The sequence below is a fragment of the Glossina fuscipes genome, unplaced genomic scaffold (genome assembly GCF_014805625.2).
Source record: "Glossina fuscipes isolate IAEA_lab_2018 unplaced genomic scaffold, Yale_Gfus_2 113, whole genome shotgun sequence".
In the NCBI taxonomy this organism is placed as follows: domain Eukaryota; kingdom Metazoa; phylum Arthropoda; class Insecta; order Diptera; family Glossinidae; genus Glossina; species Glossina fuscipes.
Genome location: NW_023998456.1, coordinates 1,503,782 through 1,531,610, shown reverse-complemented (window position 1 = coordinate 1,531,610; position 27,829 = coordinate 1,503,782). Strand labels below are relative to the sequence as shown.

Sequence of the window (27,829 nt, the reverse complement as noted above, 5' to 3'; positions counted from 1 at the left end):
TGTCGTTATCTCCGTTGATTGGCACTAGCTTAGTATTTAGCGAGCAAAGTTTACGACGATTCGTTCTAAAAACGTGACAAGTTCATGGCTAACTTCAAATTTACGAATTTGCTAATTATAAAGTAAAAAACATATTTCGGAAAATTTAAGTTAAAAATACAAATAATGCTCAAAGGCTGATCTTGTACTAATTAGAGTTAAGCCCCTTCCGAAATTTTGCTACTGTTTACAATCATATCTTTTGAAATGAAAATAACTTTTCTTTACCTCACGTTGGACCTTACCGCAAACTGTGGAGGAAATGGTTAGTGTCAAATTACGCAAAGTTAGATTTTCCTTAAGACGGTTAGATAAGCAGAGGGGGAGCGGTTACACGACAATGTGCGCGAACATATGTACACCAATAAAATGGGATTAACGCAAGCAGTAAACAGAATGACGGACCAACTGAGAGCAGACGGAAACACACGGGTTGAGATTATCGACGAAAGATTCTTAGGGTTTGACGGGACGTAGTAGACGAACGCTTTTTCCCGGAGATAGGGAAACTCATTTTACAAAGAAAAAAAAAAAAGATAGAACTACATGATGCAGAGACAGGAACGCCAGAGCAGACGCCATATAATATCATAACTCCTGCTGCAGTTAATGATAGGTATGATAACGATATGTATGATAACGATATGTGTGGTAGTAATATACATAACAAAGGACCATTGACGTCGGCGTAGGCACTGCTGAAGGAGGATGTTCGGCGCCTTAAAGCCGAACTGGATGCCTTAATGCGGGACACCATTAGAGATGGTGTTTAGGAAGTAGTTCCAGCAATTGGTAGTGCAGTGCCAGGCAAAAAGCACTCCGCGAGGTCATTAAAAACCTTACTCTGAAAGACAAAACCGTACAGCTTCATTTCGATGAAGTCTTCGCGGATCAAAAATCAGTGTATTCGCGTACGGACGATACACTGGAGGGATTGGGATATAACTACGAAACAACATTGACGAGGACGGAGGAGTAATAGCAATCTTACTGGCAGGGTTACTGGTGGCTTAATTGGTTTGAGGGCTGGAGTGAAAGCTGGAATTTTCGGCGCGTTAAGTTTTGCTGCATTCTCTACTGTTATTGATTACTTTAAGGTAATGTGTTAGAGTTAAGATTTTGCGTGTGGAATATTAAAAGTTCTCTTGTGATGCGAATTTTGAAGATTTCACCGACAGATCCGCTACCTAAAATAACGAATGGTGGACACACTTGAATTGGGCTTGTTGAACGATGATCTTAAACACGTAATATCGATCTGAAGTTTGCTACAAACTTTATCGGGTTCACTGAAATGTTCACTACAACTGAATATAAATTTGTGATTAAAGCGATAGGTATCCAAGAGTCGTCTCAAAAGATGCAGCATTTTCTTTCTCGTCTCGCATGCTATAGTATAAGCGTATATTTACATGCCTATATATATAGATACATGCCCACTTGCTTACAAACTACGCAAAGTAATTGGAATGTAATTGAATTTAGAATTCAATTGATACTCTGACTCTTTGATTCTTTACCAATATAGGTTTTTGCGGTAGTAATACGAATGGTTGGCTAAATAAAAACCGACTAAGAACTTCATCATTCCACTGTACTTCAAAATACGGCAACGTCTAAACTGCCTATGTCTTACTCATAAGCGTCCGCATTTAACGATATGCTTTCCAAGCGTCTTGGCACTATAAACGCTTTAAAAGCAATCTAAACCTCATCTCAGCAACGTATTAATTAAATGCATTTGCTTTGCATTGCGGGAAATTATGTGTAAATCAAGAATCCATTGATAATTAGCCATCGTCGCAGATGAACAATGAATAAGTCAATAAAATATTTTTCAGGAATAATTTTTATTTTTGTATCATGTAACAACTGTGAGGGTCCAAAGTCGTCCCTAGTGAGTAATGGGAGTGCTAGGTTAAGATAGGATAGAAATAGAAGAAGAATAGATTAAGATAGGATAGGAATAGCATAAGAATAGAATAGGGTAGAATAGGGATAGTTTTAGTTAAGTGAGTCGTGTCTGATACTTGAAAGTAGACTTTCGAGTAGCGAAGTCGGGTATAGACAGGCAGTTTTAATTAAGTTAATTATAAAATAAAGTGAAGAAATAATTATGGAATAAATGAAGAGTCTTTGTAAATATAAATTTGTTGTGTCTCCTTCCCTGGGCCGCTGAGCTGCCTCAGCCTTAGAGAATGGGTCGACTATTTTTACAAATAAATGAATGTTTCCTTCTTATTTTATTTTTTTATAAATTATAATCTCTCCCAAAGCCAAGCTAACAAATATTTTTATTAACTAATGGATTTTTGAAATTAAAAATAATACATGCATCTTTTTATCAGACATTTCCTCGCAATAACGTGAACAAGAAAAACTAAAATTCTAAGAATAGATAAAACATAACTTCTTTATAGAAAAAAATACGCACAGTGTAGAACTTAATTTGTGAAAAGAAGCACACAATGTAGAATTATTGATTACATTACTCGAAATAATGAAAGAAGTTGGCCATGATATTCTAACTAATTAAACTTACATATGTATGTATATATACATAATAAATTTCAACGTTATATGAGTGCCTATTGTACCTGTGTGAGTACTATATTTATCGTACTAATGCTATTGTTTGCCAGCTAACCCAATAATGGTCGAGAAATCAATTAAATTGTCGCTAGTATTGAATTAGTTTAACTTGGATATTATTCTAATATAATAAAATGGCGGAGCGAGAGTGTACCGAATTACAATGAAACTCTATAATAAAACAATTTATATGTTAAGAATTAGTTAAGACTTAAAGCAAACGATTAACACACACAAATGATTCGTTTGCTGTCAAATATTTTTCACTTAAAAATCGTATTTCAAGTCAATGGTGCATAATCGTTTTTCTATCGCGTATAAGAGGAGCGCTTTCAATACCCCTCATCAGTTAGTTGCGAAGTGTAAAATGAATAATGCGGCAGTGCATTTAAGACATTGCATTTACTATGAGTTCCGAAAAAGTAGCAAAGCTCCGGTTACATATAAAAAACTAATGTAAGGTTGTAAATACGCGCAGCTGCCGCAGATGGTTTGTCAAAATTTCGTCCTAAAGTTTTCACTCTCAGAGAAAATCGCCGATCAGGGCGATAATACGTCCCTCCCTAAGGTAGTTGGTATCCACAATTGGATTGCTAAGGAACGTATCAAATATCTGTAAATTCAAATGTTTCATATAATATAAGACAGACTTTTTCCGCCAATCTACTATATCGGAAAATCGAGAGGTACTTTTGTTTGTGTATTCTTGTAAACAGGATTGCATCCTAATTTCAATGCACTTGATATTTTTGATTAATTTCACTTCTTTTTTTGTTGTAGATTACGAAAATACCCGAAAGCGCTGAAATTACTATAAGTGTAAACATTCAACTAATCTAGGTATATATATATATATATAGCAAACAATTGGCGGCTACATTCTAAGTTTTACGAATGGATCATTGGACCATATACCACTTGCGAAGTCTGGTCAATTTTGAAGTGTTTAGAAGTGTATCACAAGGCGAACAAGGTATACCCAATACTACGAGTGGTGTTAAGTTTGTACAGATGTAAGTAACTACTGGAAGGACTTGGGATACCGATCGACTCAGAGTCACTTTCTAAATCGATCAAAATTTGTCTGTCCACCTATAACACCTGTTCTGATCAACATAAAGGTCGCAATTTTTGAGATATTTCGATTAAGTTTGTACCCCGACATGTTTTGGTTCAAGGACGAACGCCATTGGAAATAGTTCGTGGCGGATCACTTTGTAACTTGAAAAGTCGTTATATGAACGACTTTATTAAACGAGGTAATGGAGGGTACTTAATAGTAGCTGAAGTCCCACGATAGTACTTTTATTTGTTACTAACTTACTTATTTATTTTTTTTTATATTAGCCAACCGGCAAATCAAATTTCTTAAAAGGATTGATTGTTTTCATTTTTATCTATTAATTTAACTAAGGGCAACCGCTGGCAAGCAATATGTCTCGATAAAGTAGTAAAAATAAAAAAATGAATGAATAAAATTATTTTTGAGCACTTTTTGAAATATTAATTAATTGAGAACCAACATCTTGTTCACATTCCCTCCGTTGAAATCAATTGCAGTTAAGAAAACGGTTGAACTTAAAGTGGTTGATTTTAGTTACGAAAACGTTTAGAAACATTTTTCAAATATTAAAGATATTTAGAAAAATGATTTTATACCATTCGCTAATCAATCCGAAAAGCTCAATGCTTTTCGCTTACAGACTAGCTAGCCTTAGTTTCACAAATCTATCTACATCTAAATCTATGTAAGTCGTGTCAAATCGAATTTCAATTGACAGTTAATGGTTGACAGACTAGCAGAAATGTAAAAGGTTTTGACTTTCTTTTAAAAGCCGGCATAAGAAGCGGCTCCACGGAATTTTATGCAATTTTATGTCGAAAGAGGCAAAAGGATAGGTTCGCTCTGATACTATTAAATTAATTAAAATCAGTCGGCGAAGATGTGATTAACCGCTTTCGATTTGGTTTTGAAATTAATATGCTTTCACTCCAAAAAATTACTCGAAGAAGTTTTCATCCACGCCACGTGCCAAATGAGCCAAAAAAAAATCAATCAATTAAATTCTCACCAAACAATCTGTTGCTGATTCCAATGACTTGGGTTTTTTTCTCTTCTTAAATATGACCTATCACCTGCTCACCAACATGGTCGGACGTCTTTCCCACATTTTTCAAAATTCAGTATTTTTAAGAAGCTTTTAATTATAGTGTCTATGGGAGAACTAGCGATACCAAAAAAGTATTATTATTATTATTATTGTTATTAATTTCGCCAGAGAAATAAATTCTAAGACTAAACTCTTAAAAGCACTAGCATCTAAGGCTATCGGCTTTTATTAAAAACTCTACCGCACTTGAGACCATTGACTTGCTAGTCGAGATTCCTCGCCTTCGGCTACTCAGGCGGATCGAAAGAAGTAACTTACCCTGTATACTCACATTCCACCTGACTATGTCCATAAAAATTTTATAGATGTTACTTTTTCAAAATATTTTATTTTGCAAATGGAAAGGAAAAATTTTAATACCCTTCACCAATAATTGTTTAAATCTTCGAAAAGATTTATAAATAAGTTTTCTTTATGTTGACATCTTTCGTTGTGGATAAGTTGGATCATCTTCTTCGAGAAGTGATGGGCGCAGTTGGCAGGCCGCTATCATCAGCAACATGATTATCCTGTTTATTACTCGAAGACGAAGTTTTAACCCTATTTAATTCATCTGTTATAGCAGCGACAGCCTGGTAGCCTAGGCACACAATAATCCAAAGAATTACGACACTTTTGAATAATTTATTGAACATATTTCTCTTGAACAATACATATAACTGATGATAAAGAAAGAAATGCTTTCACTGAAAAGACTCGAAGGGAACTGATAATTGTGAAGAGAAATTTCCACATTATATATAGGATTTTTTTGATAATTAAGAGATATAAAAAGATTTCCATCTAATCTCTTTGAAAGTTGTATTCGGTCAAAGTCGAATCTGTTATACCCCACCACCGTTCATTTTATTATTATTAGCTTTATTTTACCGTATCCGATCTTACCTTATTTTGGAACAAAATTGGTTATATTATTACTAGATCAGTAGTAAAGAGCTTTGCAAAGGGTTTGCATGAATTTCGTTAAATATAATATGCGTTTGTTCACGGTGGGCGTGGTAGTTTGTTTTTTGTTTTTTTGGGTTAGGAAATTTTTACAATGGCGTTACGACTGAATTGAAAAAGTATAGAGTCTCTGGAGTCTCTTCTCTGAAAATGCAAGCATTATGTCAAAATCAGTGCAGCCCCTTCCCTTGACCCTGATCTTTTGGAATGCTGCAGTGGGAAGAACGTATTGTGAAATACCTTGCATTAAACGACATGATTACGAATTGACGTAAAGAACGGATGCGTAACTCCTAAAGCTTTTCGGATGTTTTATCGTACCCGCACTAGCTTGCCTGAAGCTCCAGAATAACTCTTCCAAAAGGTTTTTATGAAATGCGGGCAAAACTTTCGTTAATACATCGAAATATCTAAGAGCTTAATATATTTTCGGCATTTTTAATTAGCAATGGCATAGAGATTTGTCATCGCTAGCAACGATAGTTTAATTTATATACAACAACAAAACAAATATGTCACGTGTTTGAATTATGAATTCAAAACTGATGCGTTTTGGCCCAAGAACGGGCACTATTGAAAATTGTTCCAGTCGGATTATTTTTCGATCGTTTCCTTAAGACCTTACTTTGAAAATTCGTTATATGCATAACTGTAGTGTGGTGTGGAGCACAGTCTTTTAACATGTTTTTGATTAAATGAATCATCTGAAAAGTTCATTTAACTGTACTCAGCATCATATAAACGCCAAGATGATAATCATGTTGCTGATGATAATAATGTTTCTAAGGACTTCATAAAAGTCGACCTGGTCGTCCTGGTGTTCAGCATTTTTCTCTTTCTGGAAGTCTAACGTTCTTCTTCCTGTTGTTCTGATAATTCAAAATTAACTTCATCTAATTTTTTGACATCGTCCTCTCGGCCAAGCGTCTTAGGGAAAATGTGTACTACGCAGTTGTACAGACAGACAGATGGGCGGACAAACAGACGGACATGTTTCGTTGCTTATTTTATGGAGTTTTTGAAACTTGTTTTTCCGCCTTATAGGGGGTCTCAAAAAAAGTTAAACTTTGGTACACTGTAATATTAGTTTGGGGAAAAAGAGATCCATTATTTTTTCGGTAGATGGCTGCACTGATAGATTTCTCGTAAAGTATCGATCAAACAATTTCATATTTATGCTCGTTGGGAAGGTGACATTTCGCAGTAAAAAAAATTCTTTTGCTGTTTCTTGTTTGGTGCATTCAGTTGTGAGTTACAGCGTGTTAAAAATGGAAGTGAACAAAGAGAAAATTCGGTACATTTTACAGTTTTTCTTTGACAAAGGCGAAAGTGCAAGCCAGGCGGCTAAAATTGTGAATGGTGTTTATGGTTCCGATACTGTAACAGCCAATTATGTGCAATTTTGGTTTCGTAGATTCCGTTCAGGAATTTTTGATGTTAAAGATGCACCTCGCACAGGTAGGGCGGTCGTCGAAAATGTCGATAAAATCGAAGAAATGATCGAAGTTGACCGGCATGTTAGCAGTCGTAACATCGCCCAGGAGCTAAAAATCGACAATAAAACTGTTTTAAACCATTTACACAAAGATGGATTCAAAAAGAAGCTCGATGTTTGGGTGCCACACCAATTAACAGAAAAAAAAATGATGGATCGAATTTCCATCTGCGAAGCCTTGGCCAAACGGAATGAGATAGACCCATTTCTTAAACGGATAGTGACTGGAGATGAGAAATGGATCACATACGATAACCCTGTGCGAAAACGATCGTGGTCAAAGAGCGGTGAAGCACCTCAAACGGCCAGGAAGGTTTTGCTATGCATTTGGTGGGACTGGAAGGGGATTATTTATCATGAGTTGCTTCCATATGGCCAAACGCTAAATTCTGATCTCTACTGTCAACAACTGGACCGTTTGAAGATAGCGAGTGACCAGAAACGGCCAGAATTGGCCAACAGGAGAGGTGTCGTGTTCCACCAGGACAACGCTAGGCCACACACATCTACAGTGACTCGCCAGAAACTTCGGGAGCTTGGTTGGGAAGTTTTAATGCATCCGCCATACAGTCCGGACTTGGCACCAAGCGATTATCATCTTTTTCTTGCATTGCAAAATTTCTTTAATGATAAAAAATTGGAATCTAGGGAGGATTGTGAAAATCGACTACTAGAGTTTTTTGCAAATAGAGATCAGGACTTCTATGAGAGAGAGGCATTTTGAAGTTACCTTTAAAATGGCAACAAATCATACAACAAAACGGTGCATATTTGACCCAAATCGGACAATCCGAAGCATGTTCAATAAAGTCCTAAAGTTCATATAAAAATAATGGATTTCTTTTTCCCCGACTAATATATCAAACAGGTTGTATTTGTTTAGAACAATGATACGCTGTTTCTTGTGTTTCTTTTCCTGACAGTTTTTGAATATAATCTAACATATATGTGTAAATAAGTGCGCGTAAATTAAGGTTCGTTTACCAAGATCCCTTCTTCGGAGCCCCCGAATCCCTCCTCCTCCATTAATTTTGACATCGCGTCCGCGGCACGCATATATCCAAGTTCTTGAGCATACCACAGGTAAACGCAATAATGCGTCCTCCGAGACAGCTCTTTTTCGGGCCGTTTCGTCAGCTCCCCATGGGATCGCCACAAATCTGGAAACTCCCGCAGTAGCCGGCTAAGGACATCGTGGAATGATAAACAATCAGCCATTTCAATCATCAAATTGACCTGGTTCAAAGATTTTCAAAGATATTACAAACATCTACGTTCGCCATAAAAAACTCCCCCTACTAAACGTCATAAAGATAGTCCTACACGTAAAAATTGATATTTTTTTTTTTTTTTTGGTATGTTGAACAGAGATGGAAAAAATTGATATTAACTAACTCTTATCGTAAACAAGAAGAGCAAGAAGAATGCGTTTGTTGTGTGTTTTACAAAAGTGAAGCCTAGTTAAAAAAGACAATTCCGCATGAAATCTATGGTACTTTTCTCCACTTCTTTGATCGAACATTACAGATTATTCTTTTCGTCCTTAGCGCTGTAAATTTTCTTGCAACACAATCTTTCTTGATGAAAATATTTTAAGGCAAATATATGGCTACTTGCTTGCACAACCCTGCATGCATAACTTCAAAGCAGTTTTATAATCGAATTATTGAAAATAGTATCAAAATAAATTCTATCGTGCTTGAGTTCCGTGAATATGACGATAGCGTTGATAGCAACTTTGTTTTAAATAACGGTTATCAGATTGTACCTAAAATTGTTTTGTTCATTTGTAATCAATACAAAATTAATAAAAGAAGGAATTATCAGTTTTTTTGAATCTTTAAAAAGTGGGGCGACAGTGGAGGTAGATAATTTTAAACGTGCACCGATAATAAATTCAACGCATTTCGTCAGAATGCTGCACCTGATTTTATGCAAAATTTGTTGGAAAAATCACAAGCGGCCCAACAATATCTCTAGAAATTGCTTCGGACTTTATTACTGATTGTTTTCAGCTATCGGTATTACTTGTAATACAATTGCTGATCAGTCAGAACCGTATGAAAAAATTTTTGCTTGGCCCTATCAACAACTGAGTGTTTATATATTTCATTGCAATGAACACTTTTAAAGAATCGAACGTTTCCTGATTGTTATATGCTTAATGGCGGCTGATCAATTTGAATAGCAAGTGCAGATATAAACAGCCAAGATGAGTTACAAACCTTTATTGATTACATAATGCAGCTCTTGGCCCACTGGTGTTGTGTATGTAAGCTGGAATGAATAAAACAAAGCGTTTTGAAGAGCCTTTGGCGAGAATAAGTAAAAACTCATTATTCTTTTTATGTATATACGCTTATGGTTTTATACAATTCGTTGCATTTGAATTGATTTTGATAATTATTTTAGAATCATTTGTGATGCAAGGTATACGGACACCGTATGTTCAAACTGCGCTCAAATGTTGATAATGGCAGCTAAAATAAAAATTTAAATATCTGGTAAGAATTTGATGAAAAATGTTACATAGCCAAAATAAATTTTCATCATTTTATAATCGTTCCATTTTTGCTTTCTTATAAAGAGAAGTCAAAGTTCTTTTTCGTTCTAGTAGAGTAGAACAATTTGTTAACTTTCAAAACAAAAAATTTAAATCTTATTTACTTACATTAATTGAATGGTAAAAGTTCCATCCTTCTTTTAATAGCGTTTAATAAACGTTTTCGTGCTCCAACGAACTGATCCGAATCATCGGAATTGGCACCGGCCTTTTTAAGCCCTTTAAACACGCCTTTTCATCCTTAGATTCCTCAATGTCTTGAAGTTCTAGTTTAACCGTACGCTTTGCTGACACGTTCTTGTGCAGCCATTACTTCGTCTTCCTCGCATTTGTACAGAGCCAGTTGCTATTGCATTACAAAAGTAATTTGCTTTGCGCGAAATGCAGTAGGATAAAGGTAATTATAATAATATATTTAATGTATTTATTTATTATTTATTTGCTTTCTTCTATTTTAGGTGAGAAAACAATTAAGTGCAATTCCATAAAGTGAAACAAAAAAAGGGCAAGACAAGAAGAAAAATTGTTCTATACGTGTAGGCTTTCTTATAAAGTGCCTCGGTAGTTTACTTTTTGTGCGCTCACAAATTTAAACGCAACTCACTTCACGCCTCTTTCTTCTTTTTTTTTTTTGAAATCGCAATACGAAAACAAAAACACTTTAAAAGAATCGAACGTTTCCTGAAGAGTAGGATCGTCCAGCGGTATTATCGCGTACCCTTGATATTCTTGAGCGAGGTTTGGAATATCATAAAGAAGTCATATTTACCGAATAGATAGAATAATAATAATATTATTATAGGGAATTGACATTTTTATTTGTTTTTTCTGTCCACTTTTGTTTTCTAATTCTTTTACAATGCAAATTAATTTTTTTAAACCAAACTATCTGGAAAATTACCATTCTCTTTATAGAGTACTCAGATTAGGGGCAAGATTTAATTGTGAATATTTATTACACACTTTTAAATGGGTGCAAGCATAGAAACCAGCGAGACTACATAGAATTCCCTATGTATGCAACTCATTAAGTTCATCAACTTTCCTTTTAAATGTTGCAATCATTGTGAGAAAATGGTGATGCATTTACCGTCAATAAATAGAAAAAATAGAACTTTATAACTTTTTTAAAAAAGAAAATTTGCCAATGTCTCTTTCGAATTTGCAGCCGCCTTTTTTTGCTTCACTTTATAAATTTTTATTTATTTGCTTTTTATTTTTACAAATATCTCTTTCGAATTTGAAGTCGCCTTTTTTTTGCTTCACTTTATAACTTTTTTAAAGTTTTCTAAGAGAAAACTAAAAATTTAAAACTTTGATTCAAATTTTTTGTTTTTCACACACACACACACACACACCTTTACACTTCTTCTTGCGAAATGGTTTTGATTCACCGCCATCTTCTATTTCTCTTTACATCAACTCCCAATAAGAATTCCCTTTTGTGGAAAATGAAGAGAGCAAAGAAATCACAGAGTTGTTTGCAATAAATGAAAATTGTAAATATCCTCTACCATGAAAAATATTCCCCGACATGGAAACATTTAATACAATCTTATATAAATCAATAATAAAATTGGAATAATAACCGAAATGCATGCAAAAAATGGAATGAAGTGAGTTCTGAAAATACGCTTTCAAACTCGAAACTTTCCTTATTTTTGGAATCCAGAATACAATTTAATAGACATTTTAACCGATGATGAAATGGCTGATTATGCAGAAATACTAAACACAATGTTTTGCACTTTTCAAGCCTATCCTAACCAACAGTCTTTAACTTTTGACATGTGTGCCCGTCATTTTCAAATATTGCGCAAATGCTAACTAAGAACTTTAAACCCACCTGTTGATTTATACATACATTAAAAACTATTAATTAATTTACTATAACACATTGTCGGTTTGTGATCTGTAAAAGTTAGTAAAGGCACCCCATTACTTAGAATAAGAATAAGAAGCAATATTAATACACTTTCTTTTCAAAGGGCAGTCCACTTGAGAGATATTCGCACTTTATTCAAAGAAAGTTGATTGTTCTACGTGATATTTTAACTTTAATTTTAATATTGTCTTAATTAGGCATGAAGAATGCTACGTAATGCGAAATTCTCTTTCTTTCTTACTTGAGAAAACTAAAAGTGTTTGCTTAAGTTTTAGACGTCAAATAAAAAAACTTGAAATGTACCTGTTGATCTATACACACATTAAAAAAAAAACCGAATTTGTTTGACTTTTTTCATTGTTTTAAAATTTAAATGACTTTCATTGTTATTATTGCCGCGCTATTTAATTCTTATGGAAAGAAATGAGTATGACATGGCCTGGCGTTATATATCCTACACCACCCTATAGCTATTCAACTAACGGATTTTCAAAATAATGTGTACGTGTCGGTATACCACATTCCATCACAATTGCGGACCATAGATTGAACACAAAAGTCACAAACAGACGGAAAGGCAAGCTTGGAGTCAGAATCACTTTGTAAAAGGTGGATTCTTACATACAAAGTCCTTAGTTAGACCAATTCTCGAGTATGACTCGGTTGTGCGGTCCCCTTCCTTTAGGCGTTATGTGGATTCAATTGAATCCGTTCAAAGGCAACTTTTCTTGCTCACCCTTAGGAATTTGGGATGGGTCCGGACCCTCTTGTCTCTTTGCCATCCTATAAAAATTGATTGGTTTTGTTATCCTTACGATCACTTGAGAAACTTAGATTTAGTCTTGACGTTTCCTTCTTAATGAAGCTAATTAACGGTACTATCGATTCGTCCACGTCCCTCTAGGCCTTTTCATCTTCATTAAGCTTAGTCGACATAAGTTATTTAATGCGTTCAGAGTTCTTTGCAGAAACCTAAATAATGTCTATCAGTTAATCTCAATATCAGGATCTTTTGAAGTCTATCAAAAAAAGGTTTAATACACGCAATTTATCTACGCCGCATTTATCTAACTTGCAATCTTAACACTCTCACTATGAGTCGAAAATTAACTGATGCTGTTTACTGTTATGTTAAAGCAGAAATACCTGTACGCGGTTGTGCGTATGTTTGCCGAAGCAAGTATATGTACGCAAGGAGAAGTGCTTACGTGTGGTTATGCGTGCACTTGTTCAAGCAATTATATATGGACGCATAAGCGATAAAAATTTCAACCTTCGGTTTTGCTTGACCGGTTACTTTAATATTTTAATTTGAACGTTGTTTGTGTAGGTTGCGTAGGTTGATTTATTTTCGGAGGATTTTTGTATATATCTATTTATTTATTGCCAAAATTTTTTCATCATAATTATTTCGTCTAATTTCTACCATTTATTAACAAAAGATGAATATTATAATTATTGTACCCACCTCTAAAAGATAGGGGTGTAGTTATTATGTCTTTTTTCATCTCACATTGAAAAGAAAGCTTCGGAGACTCTATAAACTATATACATTCTTAATCAGCGCGAAACTGTGAATTGATTAAGCCATGTCTGTCCGCGTGGTGTTTGTATTTTCGGCATTTTCCTGGTCGCAAATATAAAGGTATTGACTTCATATGTGGTAAAATCATTAGAAGTTTTTGCACGTAGGTTCGTATTGCAAACAAGCCAAACTGGTTAGAGCACAAGCGCGCAATGAAGCGTAAACCGAACGCAATTCCGTTTTTCTAAACAAAAATTTGTAGATTTTTCTTCATTACTCACAAACTATAAAAGATAGACATTTTTCACATTTATTTTACGAAAGGCACTACCATTAATGTGGCAAAAAGGAAAAATCGTCCATGCCTGTACAAAGTTACGAGTGACGGAATTTCCTTTTTTTAATTTTTTTGAGCTTTTGTGCTTACTAATTCTAAGCTAAACAAGACAGAACGTTCAAAATTATTTTGTACATTCCTCAAATTATCCGCCTAAAAGCGCGTTAATTCTGAAGTAAATGTTGCGGACACCACGACCTGGCGGATTAGTTTTTTTCTTGATAAGACCGACGATATAGGTATCAAATAAAAGGACTTGGAAAGTTGAACGTGACAAGGTAAGTTGGTTAATTCTAAGTTAATTATGGTGGACGTCACTAACTGATGGACAAATATTTTCTGAAAAATAGCGTCCATATGAGTACCATACAAAAGGGTTTACAGAGTCGAATGCGAAAAGCTAAGTATATTATTTCGACGTCATGATGGTGGCAGATGAATTTTTCTTAGTAATATCTTTTGGTAAAACAAAAGGTAAAATATAAATATTTTATCCCCTCCACTTTTTTATGACAGCAAGCAAAAGCAAGGGGCGATAAGGGATTTAATGGTGCTGGGAAATTCAGCCCCGGCACAAAATAACTTTCTTACTTGTTATGGATTGTGACGAACTGCAGTTTTCTTTTTGGCGGAGAAATTAAATCAGGATGTCTAGAAACTAGAAATTTAATAGCTAATGAGGAGTTAGAAATTAGGGAAAGTAGATTAGTTGAGATGCGTGTCAGACTATATATTGCTTAAGCAAACGTACGCTCACGCACAGGTTTGTTGAATACGCATACTATCGCAAATTCATGTTCATAGTCTCTCTATGGTCTTTTCAAAACGGCTTAGTATAGCATATACATGTTTTTATTGTAGCCTCACGCATACTTATATTACTTTCAGTAAGTGTTTTAACTTCAGTTCTGTTACTCTCTCTTACGATCTTGAATATCGTTTGTTTTTATCGGATGCCGTACTTGATAATTTTGCGGTGCAAAATTGCTGGTAAAATGTCCTATCTTATATATATAATGTTTTTATGCTTTCTTACATAGTTTTTCTCTTCGTTTTCATCATATTTTTTGTATTCGTTTTCAACAAATTTTTGAATTCGTTTTTATTGAACTGTGGTTAGTTTAGCATCTCTGCGTTTACTTTCAAACGTTTTGGGTTTGCTTTCAAAATATCTTAACACCTCTGTTTTTTCGTGTTAACATGTTGTTACCACTGCATTTATGAGGACATCTCTTTTGCATGACGAAACTTGATATTTTTAACACTTGATTGTCACTTGCAAAAAAACCCGAGCTAACGATTTTTTCGTGACAAGTGAAAGAAATTACTAGTAAAGTGCGAGTTCGTGACGTAACTAATTGTTGCCGCAGTTGCGACGTTGTCCCATATAATTTCACATGTTGCGTAAACAATCTTGCACACTATCAAATCGGGCATTATCAAATGGGCATTTTATGTGAAAGGGACGGGTACATATGAAATCCAATATCAACAAGCGCTATGAAAGGGCGTAAGAGACACTAAAGGAACTGAAAAGAACACATTTACTGAAGTTTGTACAACAAAGTATAATTGTAGTTTTTATGACGAAAGTAACTGAAAAGTAATAAAATCTATGGCAAATAAATTACGATACTTGTACGGTAATTGAAAGGATGCCTTCACACAAAAATAATGCATAATATTTGGTGTATTATCACGAAAACGAGTGAACGACTGAATGAAGCGAAGAGATATGGAGCATTTAAGAGTCGCCCTTGAAAGACCTTAGTGCTTTTAGCATAGACAAGTCTTATTACCTATGAATTCATGTAATTTTGTGTTTAAAAGAACCAAACCGCGATCAGTTATCATCCGCGCGTGTAATTCATTTATTTATTCCTAACATTCTATTTTATTCTTCATTCATAAACGACAAAAAACCAGCGCAATCGTATAATGCGATGTTGATAAGTTTTGCATTGAAAGTCATACCTCAAACATTTTAGATAGCATTTTACCGACTTACTATGATATCAGGAACATTATTTTTATTCATAAGGTTGTTCACACTTGTATTCCGATCTACTAGTATGATTTGAAATTATCTTTCTTGCTTTTTTTATTTATTAATCCTAATATAATTTTTTAAAAATAGGTACTTTCAACTTTCGTTTAATATTTTAAAGGGTCCCGTATAACATTTAAATGTATACCACCTTCGGGTTGAAGGATTAAAGACTTTGCATCTATTATAATACTTTTTACAGTTTTCGCTCCCAATGTCACTCGATGATTGCGTAGGAAATTTAATAAACCAATCTTTGCCTGTAGCATAGTAAAACGTTCTCCAACGCAGGCGTGAGGACCCAATCCGAAAGGCATATACGTGTAGGGAGTTATCAACTTTTTACGCTCGGGCGAAAAGCGTTCCGGTTGAAATTCGTGAGGTTGAGGAAAATACTATATTGCAAGAAAACAAACCAAAGTGATTTTTAAAGAAATATGAGAACCTATGGGTTTATTTTATTTCTTACCTTTGGATCCATATGTAAAGCGTAGACAGGTATATAAACGGGCATGCCTGCAGGTATTGAAAACGAATGGAACGGCTCTAAGGAGTAACTCTGGCCTTTAGGCAAAGAGCATTCGCGATCTAAGAAAGCTAATGGTGGGTAAAGTCGCAATGTTTCGTCTATAATCATTTGCATATATTCCAAGTTCTCAACGATCTGCTGCGGGATCTCTCCTCGACTTTCATTAAGAGCGTCGCATATTTCTTTGCGTAATCTCTCTTGCATTTCCGGGTGTTTTGCTAATTCATATAAAGCCAATGACATTGTTGTCGAGGTTGTCTCAAATCCAGCTGTAAAAAATATAGCCGCCTGAGCGACTAAGAGATCACCTTCAAATCTTAAACCATCTTGTCTTGGTTGGGTTGTAGTTTGATTTTTGAATTCTATCAGAATATCGATTAAATCGTGACGCTTTATTCCAGATTTCTCCCGCTCTTCCAGCACCCGATTCATTGCAGACCGTAAAAATTCCGCTTGCTTTGGTGGCACGACTTTTATGCCTAAATATGGCACTAAATATGGTAAGAAAAAAATAACACTAAAATTTAAGGCACGTCTTGTACTAAAACGAAATATTTCACGACCGTTACGACGAAATTCTCCATTCGGATATTTAAAAGAATTCGCTTGAATACCGAAAGCTACAGTTGCGATAACATCCGTGGTGTACAATGCGCAAAGTTCCTTAAGCTCCAGTTGAAAACTATTATTGTTATTTAAAGGCATTTTCAAGAGATATTCATTAAGATTAAGTCCCACTTCTTCAACCAGAGGGAACATTTGTTTCATTTTCCAACATGTAAAGAAAGGAGTCAGTTTAGAACGCACTTCCTTCCAATAAGGATTTTTCAGAAAGAATAAGTTCAGCGAGCCAAGAGGGTCACCAAAACAGTCCGCGTTTAAAGACCGATTAGAAAATTTTGGAAAATCCTTACTTAGAATGCGTTTTATTAGCTCGGGATCGCGTAGCAGCAAAGCCGGACGATGAAAAAGATAAATACCAACGAAAGGTCGATTTCTGGCTTCGGGATAGTTGTAGATAGCATGTGTTATATGAGCAGAACTGGATTTCATGCGCAATAAAGGTCCTAAATTACCGACTATTGGAGTGGGTTTGACGTGAACAACGCCATGGCGCACCCAATACCGATAATGATACGTTAGGTAAACATATAAAAGCACTACTAATAACAACAGCAAAGCTAAGGTTATTTCGAACCACATTCTTTCAAAACGAAAAACTTTTTACTAAAACTTTAGGCAAACTTTTGATGTTATATAAACCTTCAGCATATTCAAAACGTAACCCTAATGACCGTTTACTATCTTCAATCACATTATTTATAATTCGAAATATTTTTAAATAAACGTTTGTTTACATATGGTCTTACATCATGTTAAGCTCTTCATTACGCTTGTGCCATGTGTTCTGCTTCAACATTGATCTTTATTTATCACCTTCGTTTATCAAAATATTGACAAAGTAGAAACTTGATTTTCATAGAAGCTTTACCGTTGTTGGGCAACCTAAAAAACTTACTCTTCTTAAAGGTATCGTTTGGCGAACAATTCTTGGCGGTATTGCTTTTTTTTTTGATATGTTGAGTTAAGATAGGCAAAGCCAATAAATTTGTGGCTTACATTTCCAGATAATAAACGGTGGTAATTATTAGTAGGAAAGGTATATAAAAGACAACAAAAAAAATTCGCCCGTAATAACTAAAGCCGATATGTTGAGTGTCATGATAGATTGTTGAGTTGTCGAAAGTAATGTAAAAATAGTGTCGCAAACTTTGGCTGAAAACAAAAAAGGAATGTTATAGCAATAAAAATTGATTGAACGCAAAAAATAGTAAAAGCAAAATTTATAATACATTGAAAAGATAAATTCGATTCTCTAATAAAGCAAGTTAGTTCCCCGAGATGACGTACATCAGTGATAAATTTATTGAATTTGTTCGAAACATCGGTTGAGTTTGTGGATGTGGTTACCAATTTACTAAATGCTTCCGATGATGATTTAGTAGGAGATGTTTCCTTAGCTGCCTGCGAATTGTTACAAATATTACAGTATAGTGATTTAAGTAATGAAGCAACTACGATATTTAGTTGTGTGAATCTCGAAATAATGATCGTATTTGAATTGCAGATGTGAAGAGATTTTGCGAAAACTGCCTTGTTATTGCTATTATTTAATGACTTCGGCACGACATTCAATTTGGGTAGTAATTTTATAACATGAGCTTGATTTACGTTTTCTTCGTTAATTTCATTTGCAATTAATTAATCTTATCTTTCCTTTATCATCATCAGCAGAATTAATATCGACGTACGCTTCTTTTCAAGTTTGCATGGCATTAAAAGCCATCTGCGTTATAGAACAAATATTTCCTTTCAAGTCTTCCTCATGGGCTTTCATTTTTCCGATGTTACTTATTTTTTATTTTTTTTTCTATAGAACATAACCTTAGTTTTTCTTGTCCAGGTTTTGGATCTACTTATTCATAACTATTTTTTACTTGTTGAGCAGGATTCGGTATCGCAGTTTTTCCAATAAGATTTTCGTCCTTCTCCTTTGAAGCGCATAACTTTAGTTTTTCTTTTTGATCATTGGCAATGTTCGCAGTCGAATATTAGGCAAATTTGCACACTACTATTTGCTTGATAAATTGCGCTGTTTTTCTTCTTAGCTCCAACCAATGAATTGTGAGTGCAGACAGATTGCATCATCATACCAGAACTGGCCGATCCACATTTTTCTTGTGAACTTTTACTATCGTTATCAAATATCCTGATCGGAACTTGTGCATCGGACCACCTTTCAATCTTGTTCTGACTTGTGAGAAGTCATATTCCCATTATGCTTTTCCAAATTTTTGCTGAGTAGTTGTTGTTGTTCAGCTCTCTTTGATTGTTCCACTTCATTTATAATATGACCATTTTCTTTCAGCTTTGACTTCATATTTGTGATTTTAGTAAAGGCTAATGTCAAGGATATTTCCTTATCAGAAGTTTCCTGGCTGCATAACGCTTTTTCTGTTTTTTTTGGACTTATTTTCAATATTTAAGAGCATTTATCGTTGCAAAATTCCAAAAGGGTCGAATTTTCTCTTTTGAGATTAATTTGATTTTCATTTTGATCATTTCCCTTCGAAGCATGAGTTAATTCCTTACCTAACAGATTCTTTCAGATTCTTTTCATATCTTCCAAGAACAGAAAACGAAGCTGCATTTATATTTCCAGATTTTCCATTTTCATCTCTTAAATCAATCTTTCGAGTGTTTTTTGGCATGTTATGCTATTTTATTTGAATCTTTCTATTGTACTTTTTGTAATCAAATGGTTGGGACCATCTCTTTCTGGTCGCTGAATACCTCCCCGTCAAGGTCGAACGGTACAAACTCTTCTTCGGCCTCCGCTTCGACTTTGCAGCCTTTTTCATCGAAGAGGAAGTAGTCGTGATCAGCTCTGACTCCTTCTGCCCATCGTTTTTTTACAAGTGTCGCTATTTCTTCTGATGATCTGCTCCTCTTCCTGCAGTTCAGTGCCATGTTGAAGGAGCTCCGGTGGAAGACGTTTGTGAACTTCGTCTGCACTACGGTCAAGTCGCACGTCCTTTGCGCCTTGCCGTCACCATCTGCAATCTCTTCGTTGTCGATTGTTGCTTGGAGTGTTGCGCCCTGCACATCGTTCAGTATCTGTACTTAAATAGCAATCCCCCATGGCATGCTATATACTGGCATGCAACTTTTCCGTTCCCTGAATGAAGCGCAGGGCGCTTTCATTTGAGCCAGCTTTGTAATAAGATTGACATCGTACAGATCACTTGTGCTCTTATGTTTAGCGACGAATGCCTCTAATAAGTGGGGGTAGTCGTACAATAAACGTACCCGATGCGTGCTGTCGTCTGACCGCCTCCTGTTGTACACTCCGTTAATAAACTTTTCCAATCTTCCGATCTTCTCAGCGGCTTGGAGATTCTCCTCTAATAGCGGCTCTATTTCTCCCCTATAAGATGTGTAGGGGCAGCTGTTGAGCAAGACGACGTAAGGGTGTCATCTGTACGTTATTTCTTCTCGGTATCGATACAGGTGTCCTCGGCAAACCAGTCCCGTCAGTGCTAGTGTCAGCGTCGCTGGTCATTTTTATTAGTCCTGTTAGTACATCCTCTATGGCTGGTGCCTCCCCGTCTAACACGTCCTCCACCTCTAAACGGATACTCTCCTCACGTCTCCTGTCACGTTCGATTTGTTTGTTAATTGTCCCCACGGCCCGCTTATATCCCAGTTCACGCGCATACATAGGTATGCGGTATGAAGGGTACGGACCGACCCCCCTCAAATCTTTTCAGACCAAGCCTTACGCATTCTAAAATTTTTAATACCCTGCGAATAGTCACTGCCCGGGTTAGTTCTGAGCTTACATGCCAGTTCCTTGTACTGTTCGCCACAGTTTCGTATATTCCCGGAGTAATTTGCTTAGTGCTTCATGCGTCGCTTTCCTATTTTCCATAGTATAGCTAAAGAAATAATGGAAACAAAGAATTTCTGATAAATAGCACTAACGCATAATTATTTGCTAGCAACAACATCGTCCACTATACGACTTGCACTTTAGATAGCTAAATATCTACATGAATACACTGAGCAAACGCGGGAACAACTTTCCATGAGAGAAACCGACCTCCCAAACCTAACTAATGTATGTATTAAATATGTGTACATGCTATATATTTATATCTATATAAGATATCAGCCAATTAAGCCGATTTTTACTATTCAGAAAACAGATTAATAAGAAAAACGACCGTAACCGTAAATACTAGCGTGATCAAACATGTAGGCCCGTGTAATGTTATTTTTTTTAAATCTATTTATTATTCCAAATGTACATCTTATTAACTATAAAGTTGTTGATCAGTACCAAATTGCCTATCAAACCTAAGCATGTCGGCCTGTGCAATGCCGTTACTAAACAATCTCTTGATCATAAAAATTATATTGTGTTTAAGTTTGGCAAATGATTTGAAGTTTTTGAAGTAAAGATACCTTCACAACACAAAGTAAACTCAGAAAATCTTTCGGCTGAAAAGTAAAAAAAAATACTACTTTGTTCGTTATTTATAAGACAGCGTTTTTCGCTCATATTACCCTACCGTGTAAACCCTAAACCAAGTAAAAAATCAGCCGCGCTCTTGCAATATTATGGATTATCGAAGTTTTATTTTTTTGGTTTTTCCCTTTTTGTACCCATCACCGTAAGAAGCGGGTATATTCATTTTGGTTTTTTCTAAAATATATATATGTAACACCGAAAAGCAAGTTTCAGAGATGCTATAAAGTATATATATTCTTGATCAGCGTGAAATTCTAAGTTAATTTAACCATGTCCGTCCGTCGGTGTGGTGTGTTCAGTACATGCTAGAATGCATTCGCATGCCAAGTTTAAGAAGAACACGACAATCAATTTTGATCCAAAGGACTAAACGCTAATACATAAGAAAGAATGTTGAAGGAGAAGCGAATTTCACAATTAGACCTAAGAAGAGAATTGTTGTCATTTTGCATTGCTCTGCCTGAGAATTGAATTCAAGAACCCACGAATATGTATGCTGTCTAGTAACTTTTATATTCAGCTTCTGTCATGAATCCTTTCGTTTTTCTCTTCTTTTAAATTGTGAAAGTTGTATACTGAGCTAGCAACGCTGAAGCTGTCTTAACTTGAAACAGCAGAATAAATGTAAAAACGTAAGTGAACAAAAATCGCGATGAGCACCTATGATTGAGAAAGGCCATGATTTTCTTATAAGCTATACTCTTCTTAAGCCAACTACTATACGTAAACGGCGTTAGTAAATCAATATTTTTCTTCAGATAACCACATACTTGTTTTTACTTGATATCGAGCAACTGCGTGGTTAGTGATGTCCTATATTACAAACGAATCCTTATCAAATGTAGATCGACAGAGTGAGTTAACGTGTTTTCAAAAATAATCCTACGCTTGTACTGACACAATGAACAAACTAACTAATGGCAGATTTGGCAATTTCGTTTGCATTTTTTTAGCGTGATCCGTGCTTCACTATATTTATCGATTCAAAGAATATTACAGTAAGAATTCAAAATTTAATATGTGGATACGTATTTAAAGAGGAATTGAAAACCTTAAGAGAATTCTACCAAGCTTAATCAGGTTGACGCAATCGTAGGCTTTGCTGTGGTTTAGGGAAAGCATAACAGCCATTTTACCAACTTTTTTTAAACTAGCTATGAGAAAAGATACCTCATCAACGGACATATTCGTAGATTTCCATTTTTGATAGGAGTAAGAACGAACTGGAATAATGTTCCCAAGTTTTAAGAATTTCATTAGTCTCTCCTTAACCATGTAGTTAATAAACTTTATGAATGCAGACATTGGCGAAATTGATCTGAAGTGACTTAAATCATTTAAGACTTTAACTGCCTTAGGAATGAGAATTGCTTTGATACATCGCAGATCTAAAGATATAAAGTTAATAGACCAGCAGTTATTAATTGCATGAAAGAGGATACTTAAGCTGCCTCCGGACAGTGCTCTGACCATATCATACTTGACTTTATCACAACTTGCAGCAGCCGCCCTCACATTGCTCACACAATGAAAAGGATTTATTGTTGAGACTACTAAAAGGAATTGAAGATATTGTAATGGTATTGACACTTGGAATATAGCTCTTGAGCATATCCAAGTACCTTTTATTATCATAGTCATTCCAGACAGCACAACCGTTTAATTTTCGACTAAAACGTCGATGACCATTGATGTAATTCTAGAAAAAACGCGAGTTGCCATTACCACATAACTCTTTAATCGTGAAAGCTCTATGTGTCCTTTTCGCCTTTCTAACTGCAGACCTCCATTCCTTCAGTGTTTTCATATCTTCAATGAAGGTGATTGGATCGGCATATTTACTCATTTTTTTCCTTGTAGCTTGGTATTTGCGAACAAGTGTGGACAGCGAAGTGTTTCACCAAGGTTTCGGTGAGAAGGATTCAATATAAGAAAAGTTTGCTCTAGCAGACTTGATCACAGACAGAAAGGTACTTTGAATTGATGATGAATCGGAAGGAAGATCAACTTTAGACAGACGGTCCATAAGGAAGTTACGTGAAATGAAATGTTCTATTTTTTTAACGGAATTGTTGCGACTGTGAAAAAAAAGGGAGAGTGCTGACTTTTGTCAATGGAGACGTTAGTCGTATTACAGTTGAATGATAAAATAGTTGAACTGGAAAAAGTTAGATCCAACATACTGCTCGCTGTGCGACCACTCCGTTTACAGTGAAAGGTAGTATTACTATTATTTAAAACATTAAAACTGCTAGCGTGAAACCGCACCTAGCTTAAGCGCGAGAGCTTTTACAAAAAGTTTAAGAAATTGCTTAACAAAGTAAATTAACAAAATTAAGCTAAAGCGTTATAAACTGGCAAGGCCAACTATTAAATATCACTTTATCAATAAAATTTTTTACCGATCGCCGTCATAAAGTAAAACGTTGCACTTTTTGCCATATAAAGGCTTATTTTTCATTAATAATAGTCCGAAAAAATGGATTAAATTTATCTCGCAGACCTAACAATATAAACGCGGCCTCACACGGTGTTTGCACCATACGGTCTTATTCTTTGTCTTATTTATTGCAATAAGATCTAATTTCTAGCATTTTACGATAAAATTTGTGAAAAATAAAGCTGAGATAAGTTTGAACCAAACCAAAAATCAAGATGGATAAAAAATAAGGAGATAAATAAATTTTAATTTTAATATAGATCGTCTTTATTTTTTCCTTTGCGTTTTTTGCTTATCATTCTTCACTCGAAGGCTTGCATTCGTTTGAGTTGGTTGAGGATGTCTAAGCAACGATCGATATCAGATTTTTCTAAATCCAAAAATCCCGTTAAATTATCGGGCAAATGTATGAAAAGTCGTTCCGCGTATAAATTATTTTAATGTTCGAGCAATAAAATACGAAACCAATTAACTTTGTCTTGATTGATTTCTGATTGTGATTCTGTGACATCCATTTCTAACTGCCCGTTTAACTCTTCTGGTTCTGTACGTTCTGTTCTTCTCACTGACGTGCTTCTGCTGCCGTTTCAAACAACTCTGGCTTTCCACAATTTAGTTTAACGCCTACGCACACACATACTGCAGACAGCTTATCGATTACTATTGCTTTATTACCAAATATTACCGTACGACTAATAATAGCCACAGATTTAACGCTATTGTTAGAGGATCTTTGGCCGTTTTTGGGCCTCACTTCAGAATGAACTGTGCTTAAATTGTTAACGATTATGCTAAATTAGTTATTGTACTTGCTTTAACCCACCTTCTTTTAGTTAGTTCCTTTCTCAAACACTACCAGTTAGCTCCTTTTTCAAAAGATACCAACCGAAGGTGAAGAAAGATGCGTTAAGGGCTGTAAGGCTTTAGAGCTTACCTTCAATTGGTACCTTTTTCCTTGTGCTTAGTGTTTGTTTAACACTCAATTCTACTCCAAAATCTTTCAAGTTTTATTTTTCAACCGCTACGACTAACCAATTCGCTATCATGCGCCGCTTCTTGTAAAGATGTCTGTTCTTATTTTTAAATCTTTGTTTCCACTCACTTTCGCTGCCTTCTCCTTAGCATCATTTTTTCAAGCATCCTGTTCGCTCTTCACCCCTTCTGCAGTTTCTTCGGTTTTCTCAGAATAAACTTGCGACTCATCTGCTGCTTTTTCTGCTTGTGTACTATTCGCAATGGTCAAGGTGATCGGTGCAGAGTCTCTGCCATTTGAAGCGGCTTCTATTTACTGCATGCATTCTTGGAAATCTGTACGCTTCGTATTCCTGATGGTGGCGAACTTCTCCTTTTTCTCAACATAGTGGGAGAAATCTTCCATCTCTATATTTGCCGATTCTCCGGTGTCTCAGCGGAACACATTATATTTCTTATTGTTATACATTATGATCTTTGCAGGCCAAAGTGGCAAGCCTTTCACTTTCACGAAAAAATTCATCAACATTAGGGTTTCGTTTTTCTCTTTGTATATAAGAGAGGAATGGAGTAAGGATCAGAAACTGTTTTCATTTTTTACAGATGTTTGAATACGCAATTTCTCCAATATGAACCTTTTTTTTTTTTAAATCGTGAGTTTGGTTGGCGAGGAAAAAGCGATGTTGTCAAGATATCTCGCAGACTGCTTTTTTGTCAGCACTACCTTCGCTGTCGAATATTACACTGATGGTGGTGTGACGAATTTCGGCTTTTGAAATAGTGTAGCATCCGGTCCGATACCTCCAAAGCTATATAAAACGGTTTATTTATTTAAAATTTTTATACCCTACACCACTTGTGGTACACGGTATATTAAGTACATGCGAAAATATGTAACGCCCAGAAGGACTTAAGATAGGCCCATCTCTTATTATACCGATCGGTTAAGATTCGTTTTCTAAATCGATCTAAACCTGTCTGTCCGTCTGCCCACCTGATATCTGTCCGTGTACTTTGTAACTGAAAAATAATAAAATTTTTGACAAGTAAATTAACTTCGGAACGATAGTTGATCAATTGACTATCCTAATATGGAATCGATGCCTCTAAACAAAAATAATGTATAATATTTGGTGTATTACCATGAAAACGAGTGAACGACTGCATTAAGCGAAGAGATGTGGAGCATTTAAGAGTCGGCCTTGAACGACGTTAGTGCTTTTAGCATAGGCAAGTCTTATTACTTATGAATTCATGTAATTTTTTGTTTGAAAGAACCAAGCCGCGATCAGTTATCATCTGTGCGTGTAATTTATTTATTTATTCCTAACATTCTTTTTTATTCTTCATTCATAAACGACAAAAAACCAGCGCAATCGTATAATGCGATGTTGATAAGTTTTGCATTGAAAGTCATACCTCAAACATTTTAGATAGCATTTTACCGACTTACTATGATATCAGGAACATTATTTTTATTCATAAGGTTGTTCACACTCGTATTCCGATCTACTAGTACGACAAAAAATGTATAGGCGATGTTAATAAGTTTTACATTGAAAAGTCATACATTAAACATTTTAGTTAGCATTTTACCGACTTACTATGATATCAGGAACATTATTTTTATTCATAAGGTTGTTCACACTTGTATTCCGATCTACTAGTATGATAAACTTCACTTCGTTAAATCTAAACGTATAATAAATCTTACGCTCTTGCGCAGACCTCAGGTATCTGGGGTCTCAAGGTTGTTTTTATTAACACTTTAAAAATGCGAAATTATTTGCCTATGAGTATTAAGTAAGTTCTTGACACACGCAGGTTCCCTATCAAAGTTTGAGTGCTCTATAATTTGTAAGACCTTCCTTATAACAAACATAGTTTCTTATATGACAAAGTAGTTCGATTTTGTTTTTCACTTTTGAAATATCTTTGAAATTATCTTTCTTGCTTTTTTTATCTATTAATGTTAATATAATTTTTTAAAAATAGGTACTTTCAACTGATTAAAATAAAAAGCTACCTCTGTGATTTTTATTTCAAGGTAAGGATACATATGGTGGCCAAAAAGGTGGCACGATGCAATCCATTTCCAATAGGGGCCATCTTCAGGCCAAAATACATCGGTGTAACTAATAACTGTGATCTGTAGGTGGAACCCAAGCACACAAGGACAGACATCAGAGAGACAAACGTAAAGGCAAGCTTATAATAAAAGCTGGTATAATAAAAACTGGGTTTTAAAAAAATTTGAAAAGCAAGTCCTTATACTTATTGCGTCAGATGACGTTTTGGCCACGTTTTCGGCATCCGCCAATACTCAGGTTTTGATGAAAAATATGACTTTTCATGAAATTAACGTATAATCCTTACTGTGTTATCACGACAATAATGGATAACTGTATTAGATGAAGTGAGGTAGGGTATCTAAAGATTAGCTTTCGCTCGACTATAATGTTCTTACTTGTTTTTGGCTTCATGATGGACGCTGATATTGTTTCAAAGAAAATCTGAATAGAGTGTATGGGCATATGGGTCGAAGTTTTATTGAAGCTATTGGTTAAATTTCGGCAGAACGCGATATGAATAAACCAAGCATTATTTCTTTTAAGCTTAAATAACGATTAGCTAACAAGGAGAGCTTATAACTTAACAATAATGCACTGATATTCCACCATCGGTATAAGTAAGGAAAGGAAATAAAAACCCTAATCAAAGTTGAATTCGTAATTTAAAGTGTGCCTTATATGTAAATATAGGAAGTATTTAGGTTTTTAGGGAAATTGTAAACGTAGTTCACATGTCAGGGCCACTGCGTATCTACGTCAAGGTGATTAACAACAACTTTCTTCGTTTAATACTTTAAAGGGTCTCGTATAACATTTAAATGTATACCACCTTCGGGTTGAAGGATTATGGCCTTTGGATCGAATTTAATACTTTTTACACTTTTCTCTCCCAATGTCACTCGATGATTGCGTAAGAAATTTAATAAACCAATTTTTGCTTGTAGCATAGTAAAACGTTCACCAATGCAGGCATGAGGACCCAATCCGAAAGGCATATACGTGTAGGGAGTTATCAATTTTTTACGCTCGGGCGAAAAGCGTTCCGGTTGAAATTCGTGAGGTTGAGGAAAATACTATATTGCGAGAAAAAAAACCAAAGTGATTTTTAAAGAAATATGAGAA

The 27,829-nt window shown here is 35.2% G+C and overlaps 2 protein-coding genes across 2 annotated transcripts in view; both read right to left on the bottom strand.

Moving 5' to 3' along the window:
* Positions 1 to 15,706: 15,706 nt before the first annotated feature.
* LOC119639818 (probable cytochrome P450 6g2) lies at positions 15,707 to 17,348 on the bottom strand. Its single transcript, XM_038037491.1, has 3 exons — positions 16,692 to 17,348; positions 16,069 to 16,619; positions 15,707 to 15,994 (listed from the first exon to the last, which is right to left on the bottom strand). The coding sequence occupies exons 1-3, from the start codon at positions 17,329 to 17,331 to the stop codon at positions 15,707 to 15,709; spliced, it is 1,479 nt and encodes a 492-aa protein (XP_037893419.1). The 5' UTR covers positions 17,332 to 17,348.
* Positions 17,349 to 26,605: 9,257 nt separating this feature from the next.
* The window catches only part of LOC119639817 (probable cytochrome P450 6g2), a 26,460-nt gene continuing 25,236 nt past the window's right edge, over positions 26,606 to 27,829 (bottom strand). The window contains exon 2 of the mRNA XM_038037490.1: positions 26,606 to 27,780. Coding sequence (XP_037893418.1) covers positions 27,493 to 27,780 — 288 coding nt within the window. The 3' untranslated portion in view covers positions 26,606 to 27,492. The remainder of the gene's footprint in view (positions 27,781 to 27,829) is intronic.

Bases quoted from the DNA above. Each gene is read 5' to 3' on its own strand.
- LOC119639818 (XM_038037491.1), bottom strand. From the start codon at position 17,331: ATGTGGTTCGAAATAACCTTAGCTTTGCTGTTGTTATTAGTAGTGCTT. The intron at 16,620-16,691 runs GTCGTGAAATAT...TACCATATTTAG, and splicing joins TGGAGAATTTCGTCGTAACG to TGCCATATTTAGGCATAAAA. The intron at 15,995-16,068 runs GTAAGAAATAAA...CTTGCAATATAG, and splicing joins CTTTACATATGGATCCAAAG to TATTTTCCTCAACCTCACGA.